Consider the following 17,675-nt stretch of genomic DNA (forward strand, 5'->3'; position numbering starts at 1 on the left):
TTTTGTTGGCATGGAAAACACTTCATACTCTAAGAAGCCCTGACATGGTTGCACACTCCACAGTAAGTCATATGTTGGAGAAAACACAGGTTTCTCCAATATCCCACAGTACATTCTTTTAGAGTTTTGTACAGTCAAGCCAGGCATAGCAGACTCTTGGAAATGAACAGGCACAAGAAGTAGGAATTACAGGAATACATGTCAAAGATGACTTATTTAACCAACACTTCACTGTCAAATGTTGATCATTTAAAGCTCATTCTTCAGTTTTCAAAAGTCAAGGAAGATCTCATATGTCCTGTTTCAAGACTAGCTTCAAGATTAACTATGAATTCAAGACTATACCATACTATTTACTGAGTAAGTTATTTAAAAGCATTTGAAAACCCCAAATTCTAAACCCTGGCAATATTACCTATTATGTTTTTTAATATGAAAGACACTGTCAAAAGGGGGAAAAAAGTAATTTCTCAATGAGTTGAGACTCAACCCAGTGGACAGTCTCAAAAACCTTTCCAGACTTGAGCTTCAAAACTGAGCAGCAAACTTGGACAGAGATAGCTCTGAGTCTGGATCTTCTTGAACACTTCCTGCCAGAATAAACAGACACTTCTGTAGCAAAATGTAGGGCTATCCCACCTGTAATGACACTTCCCTAGTGCCAGCCCCTGTATTTGTACAGCCATGCAGTCAGCTAAGTTTCAGTACTGGTATGGCTCACTGCACCAATGTCTGTGCTGCAGGACACAACAGGAAAAAGCATCCCCTGTCTCCTGTTGTTGTTCCTACTTTTTGGTGGCAAGCTGTGAAAACTTAATGATCAAGATGTTGACAGAGAATACAGCCACAAAAATGGACAAAACAGTGCCTGTGAATCATTTGCATATATATGGAGGAAGAAGAAAAACCTGAGAGGAACTATGTACTTCAAGTTCTTCACTCTAATCAGGTAAAAGCCATTAATAAAAATGAGTGATACAGGCTGTTTAAGTTAGCTAACTTGACATCTGTAGCTACAAAAAAAAATAAAAAATAAAAAAAAATTATGACTAGATATTGGAAATGTCAATATATGCTTGTATCTGGCAATCCAGCATCATCTATTGCATGTTTAAACTGTGTCTCCCTAGACTAATTTTTTTTAATGATGACTGGCATTCACCACTACTTGCCACCAGAGAAGCATGTCAGAATGCAGTGTGTTGCCAGAAGCGTATCTGTGATGCAGTTCCAGAAAATCAATACAGTATTCAAACACAGTTCCATTACTTTGCAGAATGGAGCAGACAACATTAATACCACTACCAGGGCTCTGTGTAGATACAACAGAGCCCAACACTCCATGGTGCAAGGATGAGGTGGAATAAAACCACAGCTCCCTCTAGCCTCCCCTCCCCTCTAACCTCCCTGTCCTCAACAAAATACTAATTTTGGTGGATCTCACACAGATGAGAAAAAAGAAAAAACCTAAAATACAACCCAATGCGGAAAAGAAACCTATTACCAAAATCAGATCCAAAAGCGGATTTTCATAGCCCAATGCTTCCACACTCATTGCACCTTACCTTTAAGACTGAATACATCCGAAAAAGCCTCACAGAACAAAACCCTGAACTAGAAAGCATGGTCTTGTAATTTTATTTTTTTTTACTGAAGGCTTTCACCTAAGCAGGGCTTCTAAAATACACATTTCAACCTAACATGGTATCTTTAAAAAAACAAAAACCCACACACAAAGAGATGGGACTGAATACTATAATTTTTGCTTTTACTTTAAATAATACAGAATACCTTGTCCCTTTGTTTATTGTCACAGCTTCTTGTTTCTAAGACTATAACCACACACATGGGGAAGCCTGAGATTTTTCTGAAGTGCATGGCTGTCTCTGATATAAAGGGCACATTGTTAAAACACAAGCACACTTAATTTCTGTGTGCATGTATACACATATACTCATGTGAGTTCTGCTCCAGATCTGGTCTCAGCCTCACTGTGTATCTCTGCACCACACTCGCTCCCTTGCTAAGCACCTCAAACTATAACGTCTGGACTAGAAGAGACATAAGCTCTTGGTAATTACTTTAGGTCTCAAATGCTTCAAAATTGAAGACGTCTAAAAGAGTAGAAGAATTAAGTCTCTAATCTGTATGAGGTGTTTGCGTTTAAGATGGTCACTGATCTGGAATACACTGTAAAGCCATAGGCTCAGCTAAAATGATGTCCCAGTCAACTATACTAATGAGAAACTACTAGTAAATTAGTATTACATCATGAGATAATGCTCTTCTCTTTGTAGTGCACTAACACATAGACATAGATTTGGAAGGCTGTGATTTAAAGAGTGATCAGCTAAGAGCTTTAAATCAAATTAGTGTCTTAAGAGACAATCATAACGAATAATTTTGCTTTCCAACAAAATTCCCATAAAAGTGATATTTGAATTCTACTTATTACTGTTGCTAACTAGCAGGCAGAAACACTCTAATGCCAGTTAGATTCTTAGTTAGGTTTGCTCATGCCAGAAACTAGGTGTCATTGTCTGCCCCGATTAGAAGTGCTGGCATGTTACATTATTTCAAGCTATTGCAATTTCTGTAGCTTTGAGATTGCGTATTTCCTCACGTATTGGCTCAACATCTGATTACGAGTCCTCCAAAGGTAATGGAAATTGTGGTAGAACACTGTTTGGGAGACAGAAATCACAAGACGACATACACAAAGCTGATACTTGCCTTGAGATACTGAGAATAAAAATAATCTCAACATGATGAATGTGAAGGACTGAAATGTTTCTTTTCAACAGAACTAGGATCTCACCCAAAAAGCTGGTTAACATAATCTCTATAATGCATGGAAATACTGAAACAGATCAATCACAAAGTTAAGGCATTACAAATACCTTCACTAGATCAGCATGGAAATCATCCCACATGGTGTTCTGGACACTCCTCTATGTGTTGCCAGGCCAGAAGAGCTGGTTTAGATTTCTTATGCTTATTTCATAGTCATAAAACTACTGTGGCAGAAGATAATTTAAGCATGGTAGAGGTCTCCACACATTGCTGCCTGACAAAGTAGTTCATTAACCATTTCAAGCTGATTTACATACAGTCCATCTGTCTAGGTATTTATACCTTACTAATTTTTTTCAGATACTCAGGTTTTGTGGGTGTTATCTATATTAAGTGATGTTGATCTGGTTTTGTTACACTCTCCACGCTGCTACAGAAGACCACATAAACTACTTTGCTGCCATTGCTTTCACAAAACAAGCATCTCATTTTACCCCTGAGATAGCAAGATGGCCAGGAATTGCAGTAGCACTGAACTACTGCCAAGAAGCTATACTTTCTATGCTATTATCTGCAATATTTCTGTGTCAGAGGAGCACAGCTGATGGACTTGTTGCTAAGGTGAAGTTTTTGGACAGCTATCATTAAGCCTTGTGGGAAGGAAAAAGACAGGTTAAAGAACCTGAGTCAGGTCAAATTCAACTGTCAACGCTCACGGCTCCTTTCAGCTTCATGGTGTTCATGTCTTGTTACCCAGCTAGAGAAGGAAAGTGAAAAGTTTAAGGACAAGACCGTGGTTTGTAAACACCTAAAAAAGTAAGTCAACAGGCAGCAAACCAAAACCAATTTCCACAGCAAGAACTGTCTATCGCATACGTTCAAACAGTACAGACTTTCACATATTTTTAGATTTTAAAGCTTCAAACAGGCTTTGTAAAAAATCATTACATCCTACAGTTTAGAATTAGCATGATTTCAATTCCCCTACAACTATAGTATCCTGTCTTTAAGATGGGACCCATGCTTTAAAGAAATTCATTCGACTAACTCCCTATCCTTCAAAAAGCGTAAGAGCTAGGAGTGGATCAACCAGCAACAGAAATTTTCCTGACTGCCAAAAATTAAAATACTTATTTCTAGGCAACTACAACGCTAATAAGTACATCCTAAAATACTCATCTTCCACAATATTCTCCAGCCAACTTAAGAACCCCAGTATTCTAATTCTGCCATCTCAAACTGACACGTATCACAACCACCTTTATGAAGATAACATACTAAATATAATCCAACAAAAGTGAAGAGAAGCTGAAGTCTTTATAAAGACACCTTGATTAACATGACATGACAGAGACAGGCACATCTTATAGAAGCTTTTACTTTGTAATTCCTTATCATTCAGCAAGAGTGAAGGGAAGAGCTAGTAAGATAAATTTAGATACTTGTCCACAGCACAGAAGGCCATAAAGGAAAGTAGTTATGGAGAGACACTCATTAATAAACCAGAAATTAATCCAAGAGATTAAGTTTAACAGGACACCAATTTCTCACCCCTCCCAGAATACACAGCTGTGCAGTTTCCAAACTGTGTCTAGCATGAAGTGTATTCATTTCAGCCTAAACAATGATTGCATCACAGTCCACAGATACAAACCTCTAACTCCCCTGTCCCCAGCTAAAAGGAAAAGCAGTACCAATGACCAGCAAAATACAGTGATGGTTTGCAGCTTGACCATGAAATTTACCTAGTCAATGTATACAGTAATCTAGGCTACCACTATACATCCTGAGTATGTTTACTTAAGATGTATGTCTTGAGGATTTTTAATGTAATCAAACCTCTGCTCAAAGACGACTGATTCTGTATTTCTAAATACTAGGAATTCAAGAGAGACATGTTACGAACTAGTACAGAACATACTGAAGTCATCTTATTTACACAAAAATCCATGTTTTCCTATTAAACAACGCTATATTCTGTATAGTCAACCCAAAAGAAGAGCATGCACAAATAAATGGTTACATCACTCCAACAGTGACTACTGATAAGAACTTGTCTTTATGCAACAGGGATAAGGAACTAGGAGAGGAGAGACAGACTGGCAGGCAGAGGATGTCTACTTTTGCTTCTATGTGCCTGGCCAACACAATCCCCAGAGCTTCTTTCATTTACCTTCTTCTTTGAGATGAGACAGCCACAGACATAGGCAATACAGCACTAAGAAGAGTGTCTCCTGAAGTACTGCACCCTATGGACCATTCTCTAGTCTCAAGTTTCTCAAAACAAGTATTTAATAGCAACACTGGTCCAGAGCACAGTCAGCCACAGCTTGGCATCCACCACATAGAGTGCGTAATTACCTCGCTTGCCTGATGGTATTCAATGCGCCGAGCAGGCTGAACTACACTTGCAGAACAATGAATTCTTCACTATAACAAATGAGACTAAGAAAGCCACTGTTGGTGTGGCAAGCCAATTCCTCTCCCTCATCTTAAGTTTTCTGTGTTCTCACCACTGGAACAGGTAGACTCTCCACCAGCCAGTTACTACAAGCTCGCTGTACAAGCTTACACAGGATAGCAGTACCCATTAAATACTGACCCTTGTGTGGCCACGTACACTGATTATCAACCACTTTGCAACTTGGTTCTAGAGCACTCAAATTTAAGACCTTAGCTGAGCATCAGTTTTTACAACTGCAGTGTTAAGAGTCCAGTACGCCTTGGTCTAGAAATACCCCAAAATCCATGAGCAACTGCATTTAGATGCTAATACAAATAGCTACTGAATCAAGATCTCTGCTCTGAACATGAGTAAATGTCTGATACTTAACTACAGATCCATAGAGTTGGTGCTGGCCCTGGCTTGGATGTGCTTGCTCACATTTAGAGAGCAGGGAGCTTATCAGTTATGTATCTACATTTCCGGTTTCGTTCACCTTGTTAGAAGATGGCCTGCAAGGAACTCTGTATCGCAATACCTCAATGTGTACGGCCTAAACAGTCCTCAAAATCTTTGCCAGTAAGTTTTGTCTTCTTGACTTCAAATGTGCCAAGATACTACCCAAGGCATCACACAAACAACCTTAGTATTTAGGGTTATTTCAACTCCCTCTACAGATACAGATTTGTACTGTTCATTAAGAAGCTATAACACAAAAACACCAGCAGTACTGGAGTTGATGAAATGGGGGAGTTTTTTTTGTTTAAGTCAGGTTTTTGTTTTCAGAAATGCTCAATTTAATACTGGAGAATGTTTACTCCTCTTCAACAGTTCTCTGTATTTGCAATCTGATACACTTAATTGACATATCTACAAACATAATGCTTATTTTAAATAAATGAGAGGTTTTCCATTATTTGAATTTAAAAAGCTACATAATTCTCTGTCTGCTTCACAGTTTTAAGCATATATCCCCAAAACATTGTAATATCACATAGCCTTGTGGCAGATTTTTGAAACACGTCACTTTCTTAAATATGTAGATAGCTGCAAGCTTGGGTTTATTCTGTTTGGAATTTTTTCTTTGGTTTGTTTATGGAAGGATAGACAGGAAAATAAGAGCTAGCCTAAGAAGTCATTCCCTCCTGCATCTTGTACAGTGAACCCCAGGATGCAGCTGTTACCACCCCACAGGCAAGGAAGTTAATAGATTGGAGAATTCCAAGTATCCTTAATGGCTTGAGGAAAGAGACACTTTTAACTTCCATATTAATATACCAATTTCACATTCGAATTCCTAAATGACCAAAATGTAAAGGACATGATTTGTAACTAAGCCCGACAGCTGTGGAAAGTTTTCACAGGTATCTATGTCACTTTTATCTACTAATTTAGAGGCAATCAGATTAATTTTAAAGGTTTTATTCCTCCTCATTTCCTTAAAAACCTCAAGAATTTACTAGGGAACCTGCTGTAAAGCAGATTTCCTTAGACCCTTCTTTATTGGTAAATTCACACGTTGTTTTATATCCTCTGAAGACTCCAGAAGAGTTAAAATGAGCCTTCGCTGCTCTTAAGTTTCACCTTGCCGCACTGAGCCTAAAGCTCGTTTTCAGGACTGACCGTGCCTTAACGACTCGGGGAAGGACCTCACGGTGAGGATCTGGAAGCCAAGACGGCTCTTCCACCGATTCGGCGTGGCTACGGCGGCGGCAAACCTCTGCGGAGCGCACAGCTTTTCTTTCATGGGGCTGATGCACACCATCGATCGCAGCAGGAGTCCTGCTCCCTGTGTACCTCCGCCAGTAAAACCACTCACCTCCGTGCGCATCCAGCGGCAACAGCTCGCACGGGCACCCGCTTCCACCCCCCGCCCCGGCACTACCCCGGCGGCCCCGCGAGATCCTTACCCCATGGCGGCCGGCAGCGCCGGGCACCGGCGGTGCCGCACGGGCCGCGTCCCCGGGCCGCTCCTCGCCGCGCCGGCAGCTCCGCAGCCCCGTGGCGGCGGGCCGCTGCGCTGGGCTCGCCGCGCTGCGCAAGCCCGGGGGGCCGCGCCGCCAGCTCGCAGCTGCCGGGCCGAGCGGGGCCACCCGCGCCTTAGGGAGCGCCCCCCGCGGGCCGGGCTCCCATGGCCGCCGGCCCCGCCAGGCGCCCTCAGGCAGCGGCTCCGGGGGCAGAGAGGTCCCCTCCTGCGGGCGGACGGGGAGGCGCTCGCCTTCTCCGCGAGGGGCTGGCGGCGGCTGCGGCGCTTCTCGCCGGGACGTGAGCGGCCGCCGAGGGCTCCGTGCGCCTCAGAGGCGGAGCGGGATGGGGCAGGCGGTGCGCGCCGGGCTCCACGCCGCCGCTCCCCCTAGCACCCCCGCCGGCAGCGTGGCGAGCACCGATGCATTTTCCCGAAGCAGAGCGAGCCGCGACACCAGCGCTGGCATCGGGCTCCCGGCATGAAGGGGCTAGCGGCGGGCTGCGGCCGCGCGTCCCTCACGGGCACCGAGGCGCCGCACTCCCCCGATCCGCCCGCCCGCCCACCCCCGGCTGCAGAGATACGGGACGCCGCTCCTCCTTCCCGCGGTGGTGGGTCCGCTCCTCGCTGTCACGCCTTCTTCTGCAGCGAGCGGGCGTGCATCGTCCTGGGGCGCGGCGGGTCGGTCACTGCCAGCGGGCGGCGGGAGGGGCTGCCGCCGCCGAGCCCGCGCTCCTCTGCGGCGCGGCCGCGGGCTCAGCCCCGCCGGTGGGACGGCGGGAGGGAGGGAGCGAGCGCCGCGCCGGGCGGTGCCCGGCTGCTCCGACACCCCGGAGCCGCTGCCGCTGCCTCCGCCTCACACCTCCGCCACCGCCCGCCCGTCCCCTCGCGGTGGGCAGGCGCAGCCGCCGCGCGCAGCCCGCGCCTCCGTCCCGCTCCTCCCGGGGGAAGGGAAGAGCCGAGCCGCGGCCGCCCGCCGCACTGCCGAGCCGAGCCGAGCCGAGCCGAGCCGAGCCCTCCCCTGCACTGCCCAGCCGCGCCACGGCCGCCGCGCCCTGCACTGCCGCGCCCTGCACTACAGTCCCCCGCGCACGCCGCCGCACAGGGCTAGCCCTCTCCCGCTCTCGGCGGCACCTGCCCGCTCTGCCTCCATCCTCCGCCCGGGGAGCTTTAAATAGGACACGTCACCGCGCTCCCCTACGCACCGACGTCACGCACCGCTCCCGGCGCTGACGTCACCGGGGTGCGGGGGATGATGTCAGAGTGCTCCACGCCGCCGGAAGCTCTTCTATAATAGGGAATGGCGGCGAAGGGGGAGGGCTCGGGGCCCGCCGCGGCGCGGCCGCCTCCGTGCGCCTCCCCGGGCGCTGGCGGCGGCCGGACCGCCTCCTCCCGCCCCCGCCCCCTGCGGCGCCGTCTCCACGGCAACGCCGCGCGCGCCCGCCGCCGCGCCCCGAGAGGTGCGCCCTGCGGCTCGGCGGGGAGAGCCGGCGTCACCTCTGCCGGCAGCCGCGGAACGCGACGGCGCGGGCCACACCGCGGAATGCGGCTGCGGCAACTTCCTCGCCGTCCGCCCCGGGGATGGGAACGGCAGGGCGCCACGCTCCGAAGGCAGCTGGTCCCCTGTCCGAAACGCATGCCTGCGTCCCCCTGCTCTGCGAACACTTCAAACCCGACGGCGCTGCTGGCTAAACGGGAAGGAAACGCAGCTGCCATTCTAAAATTGCCCCCCCCCCCCCCCCCCCCAATTGTAGATTCTAGCACATCCATGCTAGTAGCGTTGCACAGAGACAGCAAGCACTGTGAGCTTGCCAGATCCTACTATTTTTGGCTCGGTCATTTGATGGTGCCACGCAAACAGATAGCATGTGTTGCTGCTTCTAATTCAACAGAGTACCCCAAGCTCCAGCTGGGCATCTGCCTCATCTTAGGTTCAGCAAATACTTCCGTTAACTCTCCAAGTTTTCCCGAATTTGTATTAGGTATAAGTGCTCCTAGACAATGCCAATGGCATCCGGACACCCCAAGCAGAACACGCGTCCCAGCTCCTTGCTACTTCTAGGACCACTTTTGGTATTTTCATGGTATTTTCCTGCTTAAGCGAGGTTGTAGCCACCAGAGGCCTATTAGACTATAATGACAGTAAGAGGGAGCTATCAATAAGATATTAGAAGTCAATCCCCACATAAAAATGGAACAAGACCCCACAAGTTTACGAAGGGATGTTATGGCTTTGTAAAACATGGCAAAACCAACAATGATATGTTCACAGCTGTTGCTTTAACAAAATGTTGCTTGTCCTTTCCTAAGATCTCCACTATCTAGGACCAGCTGTACCCCAGGAAGAGGCTGGAATGAAAGATAGTGAAAGGATTTACCTAACAATCTGATCTCCCCAGAGTAAGGACAGGCATTTTCAGAAGTTACTTTAATTCACACATGTATGTGTTTTACAGACCCTTGCTTTAACATTTTGACCCATAAAAGTTATCAGCTATGGGAAGAGTGAAGATGACAGATATCAAGGGAAACCTTCTCCCAAAACAAGTGTAAGAAACCTAGCATGAATCACTCCTAGCAGTAGAAGTGAGGCAGATTGCCTCACAAGGGAGAAAACAACAGCTTCCTCAGTTTCCCATTTCTCACACACTACCTCATAACCTAAAGGCACTGAGCTACAGAAACCTTAGACTGAGCAGCAACGGTTGAAATTTTGTTGTGGGCAATGCTCAGAACATGCATAGTTACGATAAGGCTGCATTATTTTTCTGGACTGCCACCGCCATTTCTCGGTTGGGTTTCACGGGCTAACTCTGAAACACATGAAACTCTATGATGTTTTCCACTAAAAATTAAATTAGATGTACAGGCTTCTACCAGTAAAACCGTTTGAGGCAGTCCCCAGTGTTGGTGGGGCAAAGATGAAGATCCACAACTGTTCTTTCTTTCAAATTACAAGAATGGTAAGAACGAAAGAGATTATGGTCAAAAATAATTGAGTCTAAACAACATGCAGCTTATAAACATATTCCTTGATGTCAAGTAGCTAGGAGCCTGGATTCCTTAGCTTTTAAAAGCTCCACATGACATTTTGTACGTAGTCATGGCAGGTCAAGAGCAAAGAAACTAAGGCTCTAAATCCACATATGAATAACTCTGTTGCATCATTTTTGTTCTTTCAGCTCAAGTTCGCATGCTAATTCAAATGCTTTAGTATTTCATTATGTCCCAAGTATTTTGTTTAGATATCACAGAGATGGCTCCATCTGTCTCTGCCTTTCAACTTGTTCACATATTTGGCTTGCATGAAGCATGTTTTCCCACCGTATGGGTACAAAACCAGAAATCCCCGAGACTGAAGATAAAAGAAAAAATATAAAACAAATCAAACACACACTGAGCCCTGGGGAAAAGAATTGCATGTTCACTTGAGAATCAGAGGTGTGAACAGATTCAGGGGCAAAGAAACACTGCTACCCCCAGACCAGTCTCGTGTGGGATACCAAGAGTGTCTTCACTGAGTTGTGAAATGCCCTACATATTTCATGCTCCTCTACAAGTAATAAAATATGAGCACTGGGACAGATAAGATCCTGGGTGGGGGAACAGAGCTGTAGGGACAAGGAAGGCATTACTCCAAGTAAACTTCACAGTCCATCTTTTTTATTCTTAATTCTTCATTTAAATGGTGCTATTTGATTATTACAGTTAAGTGTAGAAGCTCCACATAATTGATCACTTCTGTATTTATTGTTACTGGTCCTCCAGATCTGACTGAGCTTAAGCTTTGTCTCAATTACACCCTTCCACAATTTTGATCAGTTTCCAGGTTGATTTGGTTGAGTTAACATTACTTGTCTTGTGGAAAAAGCCTTTGTTTATGCTTGCCAAGCTTACTGAAAAATCTTCTGTCTTGCCATTCCCCAAATTAATACATGATACAAACCCATGGTGACATCCATCAGCTAAGGCTGAACTGTACATGCAGATACAAAGAAAGCAAGCTAGGCGATTAAATCATAGACATTAACAGGAGAAACAATACACAATCACCTCATCTTGAAGACTGAAGTACTATAACATGGAGAAATTTAATAGTGATGACAAGAGGCTCCACTCTAAGTTGGTTGTTTTGAGTGTTTTCCCCTGCTATTTTAGAACACTTGTTTGTCTAGAGCACTCTGATGGAGGCAGTCTAGAGCTGCAGAGCACACTGCCTGATGGAAACTATCAGCAAGTCAGTGGCTGTTACTCCGCAGATACCAAGCAATGCCACAATCAAACGAGATGGATGGGTTCAGGCAGGGCAAAGCACAAGGGGGGTGCAGGAGAAAGACTTGTTTGCTGCTCTGAAGTAGCATATTCCTGGCATGTATATTCACAGCCAAGGATGAAGCTGCCAAACCCTGTTGTGGCACCCTTGTCCTGAATGGCCAACCAGCTGGGGCAACACCTGTAAACTTGGCAGCAGTATTGACACCTCGGAAAGGAGTGTTGGGTCGAACCTCCCAGTGGGATACCTGTAGATGGAAAAAAACCCAGATGGCTGTGCTGTCTGAATTTCAAGCCTGCAGAGTATCAGCATGGCCACTGGTCTGACCAAAGTCCTGCAAGAGCAGAACAGAGCTGGAAAAGCAAGAAGCACCACAAGGGTCTGCATTTTGCCCAACCTGCCACGGTACTTGGTTTTTTTCATGCAAAACCAGATCTGTACTGGTTCATCGCACATTGGTTAGGAGCTACCATTCCCATGGAAAAGACAAACATGCTCATAAGAGACAGAGAAATCCCATTTCACTGGATAAAGCACTGAAAAGATTGGAACTGCAATTCCTTGTCCAGCTCTAGTCAGCATGTTCAAAGAAAGGAATTTTAGCTGCACCAAAACCAGAGAGAAACTCTAAGGATGTTTAGGAAACCTCAAAGAGGTTTGAGAGCAGAATAATAAAAATTGGCTGGTTTGGTTTATCAAACTAAAATCCAGTACAACATACTATTATGCTCTTTTGGGTAAGGTTAACACAAGCAAGGGAGGAAAAAGAGCTATTAAAGGTCAAAAGAGTATAAACTTGCAATAAATATTTTTTCCTGGCACCCCAAAGGTTGTTGATGTTCAAGGAGCTTGCAGCTGCAAGAGTAGCCTTCCAAAACAAGGACTCAGTGCAAAAGAAACAATGACAGAAAAGTACTCACAGATGGCAGCCATCACTGCCTCCATGTGGCAGGAGGTGAAGGTAGCTAGGAGGATAGAGACATCTTTCCTCCAGTGGCTAGCAGCCTGTAGACACCACTTTCTCCAGGGCTCTGGGCTGAGGTACTACTGCTGCTCCCTTGTATCAGCTGCCATTTGGTTTAATACTGGATGAGTGTAAATTCCAAAATCCCTAAAGAAGATGTTTATTCCCTTTGAAGATGAGGGAGCCAGCACCTCACACTTCCCTTACTTTTCATGCATTGCTGCTATTTTGTGTCTCTTCCTTCCTCCTACTCCTTTATGCCTTTTCCTTGCCCTCCTTTCTCCTGTTTAATCACAAATCTCCTTCCCCACACACATGCTTCTTTCAGTGAGTGGGATCACTTCTGCATCATCTTCCTTTGCAGGATCTGTGTTTAATTTATAAATGAAGTAGAGAAAAGAGGAGAAGAGAGTAAGTAGCCCAAGGTTTCTGTCTGCATTTTCACCAGTTTAGAAAAACCTTCGCTGTCCGATCAGGTGAGCCTGGAGGGATTCTGGACGAATTTACATTCTTTTTTTTCTGCTAGAATAGATGAAGAAACATAAGTGTTGCCTTATAGTCAAGTAAATATGGTACTCTCAAACTAAGACTAGATTTGTTTTTGAAAGCAACTGTACGACATAATTCCCTGAGATGCCTTATGGTCCAATATTTGTAACTGTCCTGTTGCCAATGAATGCTAGTTTTCCGGCACCCACTTCCAACATTTCATTGTCTTACCACCAGAAATAGATTGCACATCTCCTACACAGCTCTGTGGCATTACACCCCTACAGGAATTTTTTCAAGATGCTGAGCCCTGAGTAATGCTTTCAGTTCTTAGTCAGGTTTACCAGTGGCTGTTATTTCCTCCAGTGTTTTTTCTGACCATATAGAAAACACAGTTTATACAAGTACACTGATTATGTCAGCTTGTCATTTCTGTCTAATTACTCTGAGTTTATCTAAATACATCACTCAGCTTTGATCAAAAGCCTTGGAGATGTTTTTGCAGTTTCAGCTAAGATGCTGAAAATACTGTAAAAAAGTGTATTTTTTTACTTATGAGTTTTGAAACATAGCAATAATGGCATTGTGGATCTGAAACCTCTCCAACAGCACTCCTTTCTTGGCAAAACTGTACTTGCACACAGTAAGTCTTCTTTTCTAGTGTGTCCTCTGCATATGAGAAACCACATGCTGATAAAAAAGGTTTTCTCAGTCATATTTACATTAAAGACAATATGGTCTGTGTTTTCAGAAAGAGTAAGTCATAGCAATCATACAGCATTTTTCTTTTTGATCACTCCTGTCAAAGCAGACCAACTTGATTTCTAGTAGAACTAACAAATGCTAAACATCACCCCTGATTTCTGTATCCATTCTTCCTATCTTTGAAATAAAAGATTAATAATTTTATTTCCCAGGGTCTGAAAGCTTGTAGTGTATGAAGTACTCATTCACTAGTGAATATGAGATTGCCCTAGCATAATTAGCTTCTGTTTTTAGAATTTTTCTTTCCTACTTATTTTTTAAAAGTTCTTGCAGACATTCTAACAATAGCATCTGTGAATATTTGAAGGAACTGTGTAATTTTTTGCCTGAGTTTTCCTTCTTATAGATGACTTTTTCTGAGACTTTGAAAGAGTCCTATTTGGAGAAAATTATGCTGTATTTCTATACACTTTTCCATGAAGAACATCTGGAATTTCCAACTATTTCCACAGAGTTGCCATGCACTTGGACTTCAGCTGCTACTGAGAATGAAATCCTAGCCTATACAATGTTCTTTCTCCATGTGAGAAAATTCTGACCAAGCTGTGAGAAGCATTAACATCTTCATGCTGTGAAGCAGAAAACTGGGATTTGGCCATAAACATTCTGAATATCTTTTTTATCACTTATAGTCTTCTTCCATTTCTCTGGCAGGTTGGTCCAATTTACAACAGACTAAACTTTGAAAACAAAAATTACTTTTCACACACACTTAGGAATTTGCCTATAAATCTCTAAAGATTGCTCTACATCCATTCTGCAGCTGAGGCTTAAAATACAAGAGGACTTTGAGACAGGGACCAGCTTGATAAAAAGTCAGACCACCTTTTCACATTATGAGAAAACAGTCAGAATTAAAAGTGGAAACCATGACTAAGGACCAGAGAGAGAAATGGCAGGCAAATGAGTGGGAACCAGTGAATCAAGAATGAAACAGAGATCAGAAAATACCCAAGGCTAAAATCCAGTGAAAGAAGCTTGAAAAAGGTTAACAGGCAGGGAAACTGATTGAATGAAAAACTAGGATGGGGAAAATTTAAGCTGGAGGGTAGAAGGGAGGCTTCAGACTGGTAGGGCAGTGAATAGGGAAGTCAGATGTTTACAAGATGGAACTGGGAAGTCAAAGATAATACAGACCTGAGGAGTCAAGAGAGACTGAAACGAGGTGTGACAGAGCAGACAGAACTACTCAAATCTGATGGCGGAAATTGGATGGGCAGTGTGCTTGGCAGGGCAGGCATTTCCTCCAGATGCAGGTAAAGGACCCAGCATGTCATCCCACTGCTGTCAGAGCACAGCAGTGAAACCCACAGGCTCCGTCTGCATTTCACCCCCATCCAGCGCTGTCTGTGTAACGGTGGGGAACTGTAAATTGTACAAGTTACTCTGAACTGTCGAGTAACAACATGACTCCATCCTGCTGGTGGCCCTTGTGGGACCATATGATGCCACAGGGTGGGATTTGTCTTTTATGGTTCAGATTTTTTCAGGACATGCAGAGATTGCAGTGAAAGGTTCTACCCATTAAAGTCACACAGGTTATAAATTCCACAACTGAAGATGCACAGGCACACTCTGTCATCTCCTTATGTGTACATACATACATTGCGATGAAGTAACTACATGACCTTAGATATTTTTTGCACCGAATTCCTACCTCATTCAATGAATAGGATGGATCAGATTGGAAGACGATCTGCAACAAAGCAAAACCTCCCTCTAAGAAGCCTTGTGCATTGCGTTACTTGGAACGTATGCATTTTCTAGTGGAAACTTAGTCTCTACCTGCCTGGAACAAGAGGCTTGTACTACAAAGGCTTTTATAATTAGGAAGAGCCCTAGAACTAGGTTTCCAGTGGAAGAGGAAGAGACATGAAATGAAAGAGAGGATGACTTTGAAGTTGTTGAATTCTGTTCAGGGTAACCTAACTCCTCCCTGCAAAACCGGATGTGCAATTCTAGCTGAGGGATGACTCTGAAGTTGGCATGAGTGCTCTCCATCTTCTGGGAGACTCGAGATTTTGGGAAGACTAGCCGTTAGGGTTCTTAACACGATTTTTCAGCAGACTGAAGGATATATGAAGGGAGCAAAATGCATACATCCAAAGCAGCTGAATTAAAATTACACAAGCAACCTCATTCCTGTCATGTCCTAACCCTGAACACTGGACATTGCTGCTCAGACCGCACAGCGTCCTGCAGCTGCCTGCCTTTTCCTGGGTCTGCGTACAGCCAGACGCATAGGCCGCTGTTTGCGCTCTGTCTCAGGCAGAAGCGCTCAGATTCAATGCAAGCTGCCAGGATAGAGCAGTTTGAACCACCTTTACCAAGTACTCACCTTTCAGCCTTACATCTCACTGAGTGCTGCTCAGTGTTAATTTTAGCTCCATTACACATCAACTGACCAGCACGTGTAGTCCGAAAGCGAAAACGGGCTGCAGGACCCGGGGAGATGCCGCCGGGAAGAACCCCTCCTGTTCCCACCCTGCTTCCCACTGCAGTTAGCCCTTCAATGTTCACAGCAGATGCACGGGCTCCACAGGAACCACGACAAGAAGCCTTAGGAAGCTTTCTTGTGTAAATCCACGTCTTTGCCTTACGGGGAGCACTATGAAGAGCACAACTCACACTTGGAGAAATTAAAAGGAAAAACGCTGAGCTGGAAGGCCAAAGCCGATTTTCAGAACCCACGTACTACTGAACCACAGAGCATATATCCCTTATTCTCGTCACAGAAGGGAAGCAAAAACTTTCACGGGACGTACCCTGACATGAGGCTGCGCAGTGACCTCCAGGTTAAGCCACTCCCATGCCCGCAGTCCCACAGCCCCAGACCCGTCCCTCACAGCGCGCCCGGCTGCCCACACACCCTCCCCGCGCCTGGGCAGCCCCTGCCCGTTCCCGAGCGCCCCTTCACACCCGCGCCACCGGCTTCTCTGATTGGCTCCGCTGGCGCCGGGGGTGGGGCCCTCGGAACCAGCTGCAGCCGGCCGCGTCCGGCCCGGTGCAGCTCCCGCCTCTCTTCACAGGGGCCGTCACTGCTGCCCGGCCCCGCAGCCCTCCCCGTTGCAAATGGTCGTGGTGGACCAAGCGGGAAAATGCAGCGCTTTAAAAGAGGGGTGGGAGCAGGGCTAAGCACCGAGTCGCTGCTGTCACCACATGAGCAGCGTGATGATGATGCCAAGGCCAAACTCACAGCCTGCTTCAACATGGCTGCCGAGCCCGGCAGAGTGCTGGAGGAGCAGCCACCCCGGCCATCAGCAGGCAGCTGGGTGATCCCTTTCACATTTACAGCCTGTTTTTTGGATTTCTAGGAAGTAGCTGCCAATGAAAACTAGTTACAAGGATTTTACTTTACCTGAACATCATGCTCACCTGTTGTAATATTTATACGCTCTAGATACACATTTACTATTACACAAACAGTGCTGCCAAATGTGCTAACAGCAGTTTAAGAAACAAAAATCAATGATGCTCATTTTAACATCTTTCTCACAGTGCACCCTTTGATTTATTTTTCCGTTACAGCAAAATCAAATGTAACCAAGACTATTGCTGCTAAGGACGACCATTGTATAGTCCTACCCCTGTGTTAGGTAATGTTTATCCAAACAATGTACTAATGAAGACATGGTTGTCAAGAAGTAGAAGCGTAACTAAGAAATTGTTAGTTTGACCAACAAGCCTTGAAGAATCGTTGTGGATTGCCAAAGGAGAAGGAAATTACGGAAAAGATAATTCCAACGGGGAGATTGTGACCACAGACCTATGGACCACCTACTCAAAAACGTGGAGGAAAGAACTGTGCATGCGTTCCAGTTTGCATGCTAGACAAAGAAATCTAAACCAATCATTTAATAGAATAACAATGCATATGTATTAGAAAGATGAATATGTTAATGTTGCATGTATAAATAACCACTGATTTGGAGCTTTGGTGTGCTGTCTTGGGACAGACAGCCATATCTGTGCAAATACGCAATAA

The 17,675-nt window shown here is 45.3% G+C and overlaps 1 protein-coding gene across 2 annotated transcripts in view; it reads right to left on the bottom strand.

The window, feature by feature from the left end:
* Positions 1 to 8,372, bottom strand: part of HOMER1 (homer scaffold protein 1) — a 120,569-nt gene extending 112,197 nt beyond the window's left edge. The window contains exon 1 of one of the 2 annotated variants that reach the window (XM_075739268.1): positions 7,147 to 8,372. In XM_075739268.1, the coding sequence (XP_075595383.1) occupies positions 7,147 to 7,151 (5 nt within the window). In that variant the 5' untranslated portion in view covers positions 7,152 to 8,372. The remainder of the gene's footprint in view (positions 1 to 7,146) is intronic. The other variant, XM_075739267.1, reaches the window with a different exon arrangement.
* Positions 8,373 to 17,675: the final 9,303 nt, after the last annotated feature.

Source organism: Balearica regulorum, chromosome Z (assembly GCF_011004875.1).
Source record: "Balearica regulorum gibbericeps isolate bBalReg1 chromosome Z, bBalReg1.pri, whole genome shotgun sequence".
NCBI classification, from domain to species: Eukaryota; Metazoa; Chordata; class Aves; order Gruiformes; family Gruidae; genus Balearica; species Balearica regulorum.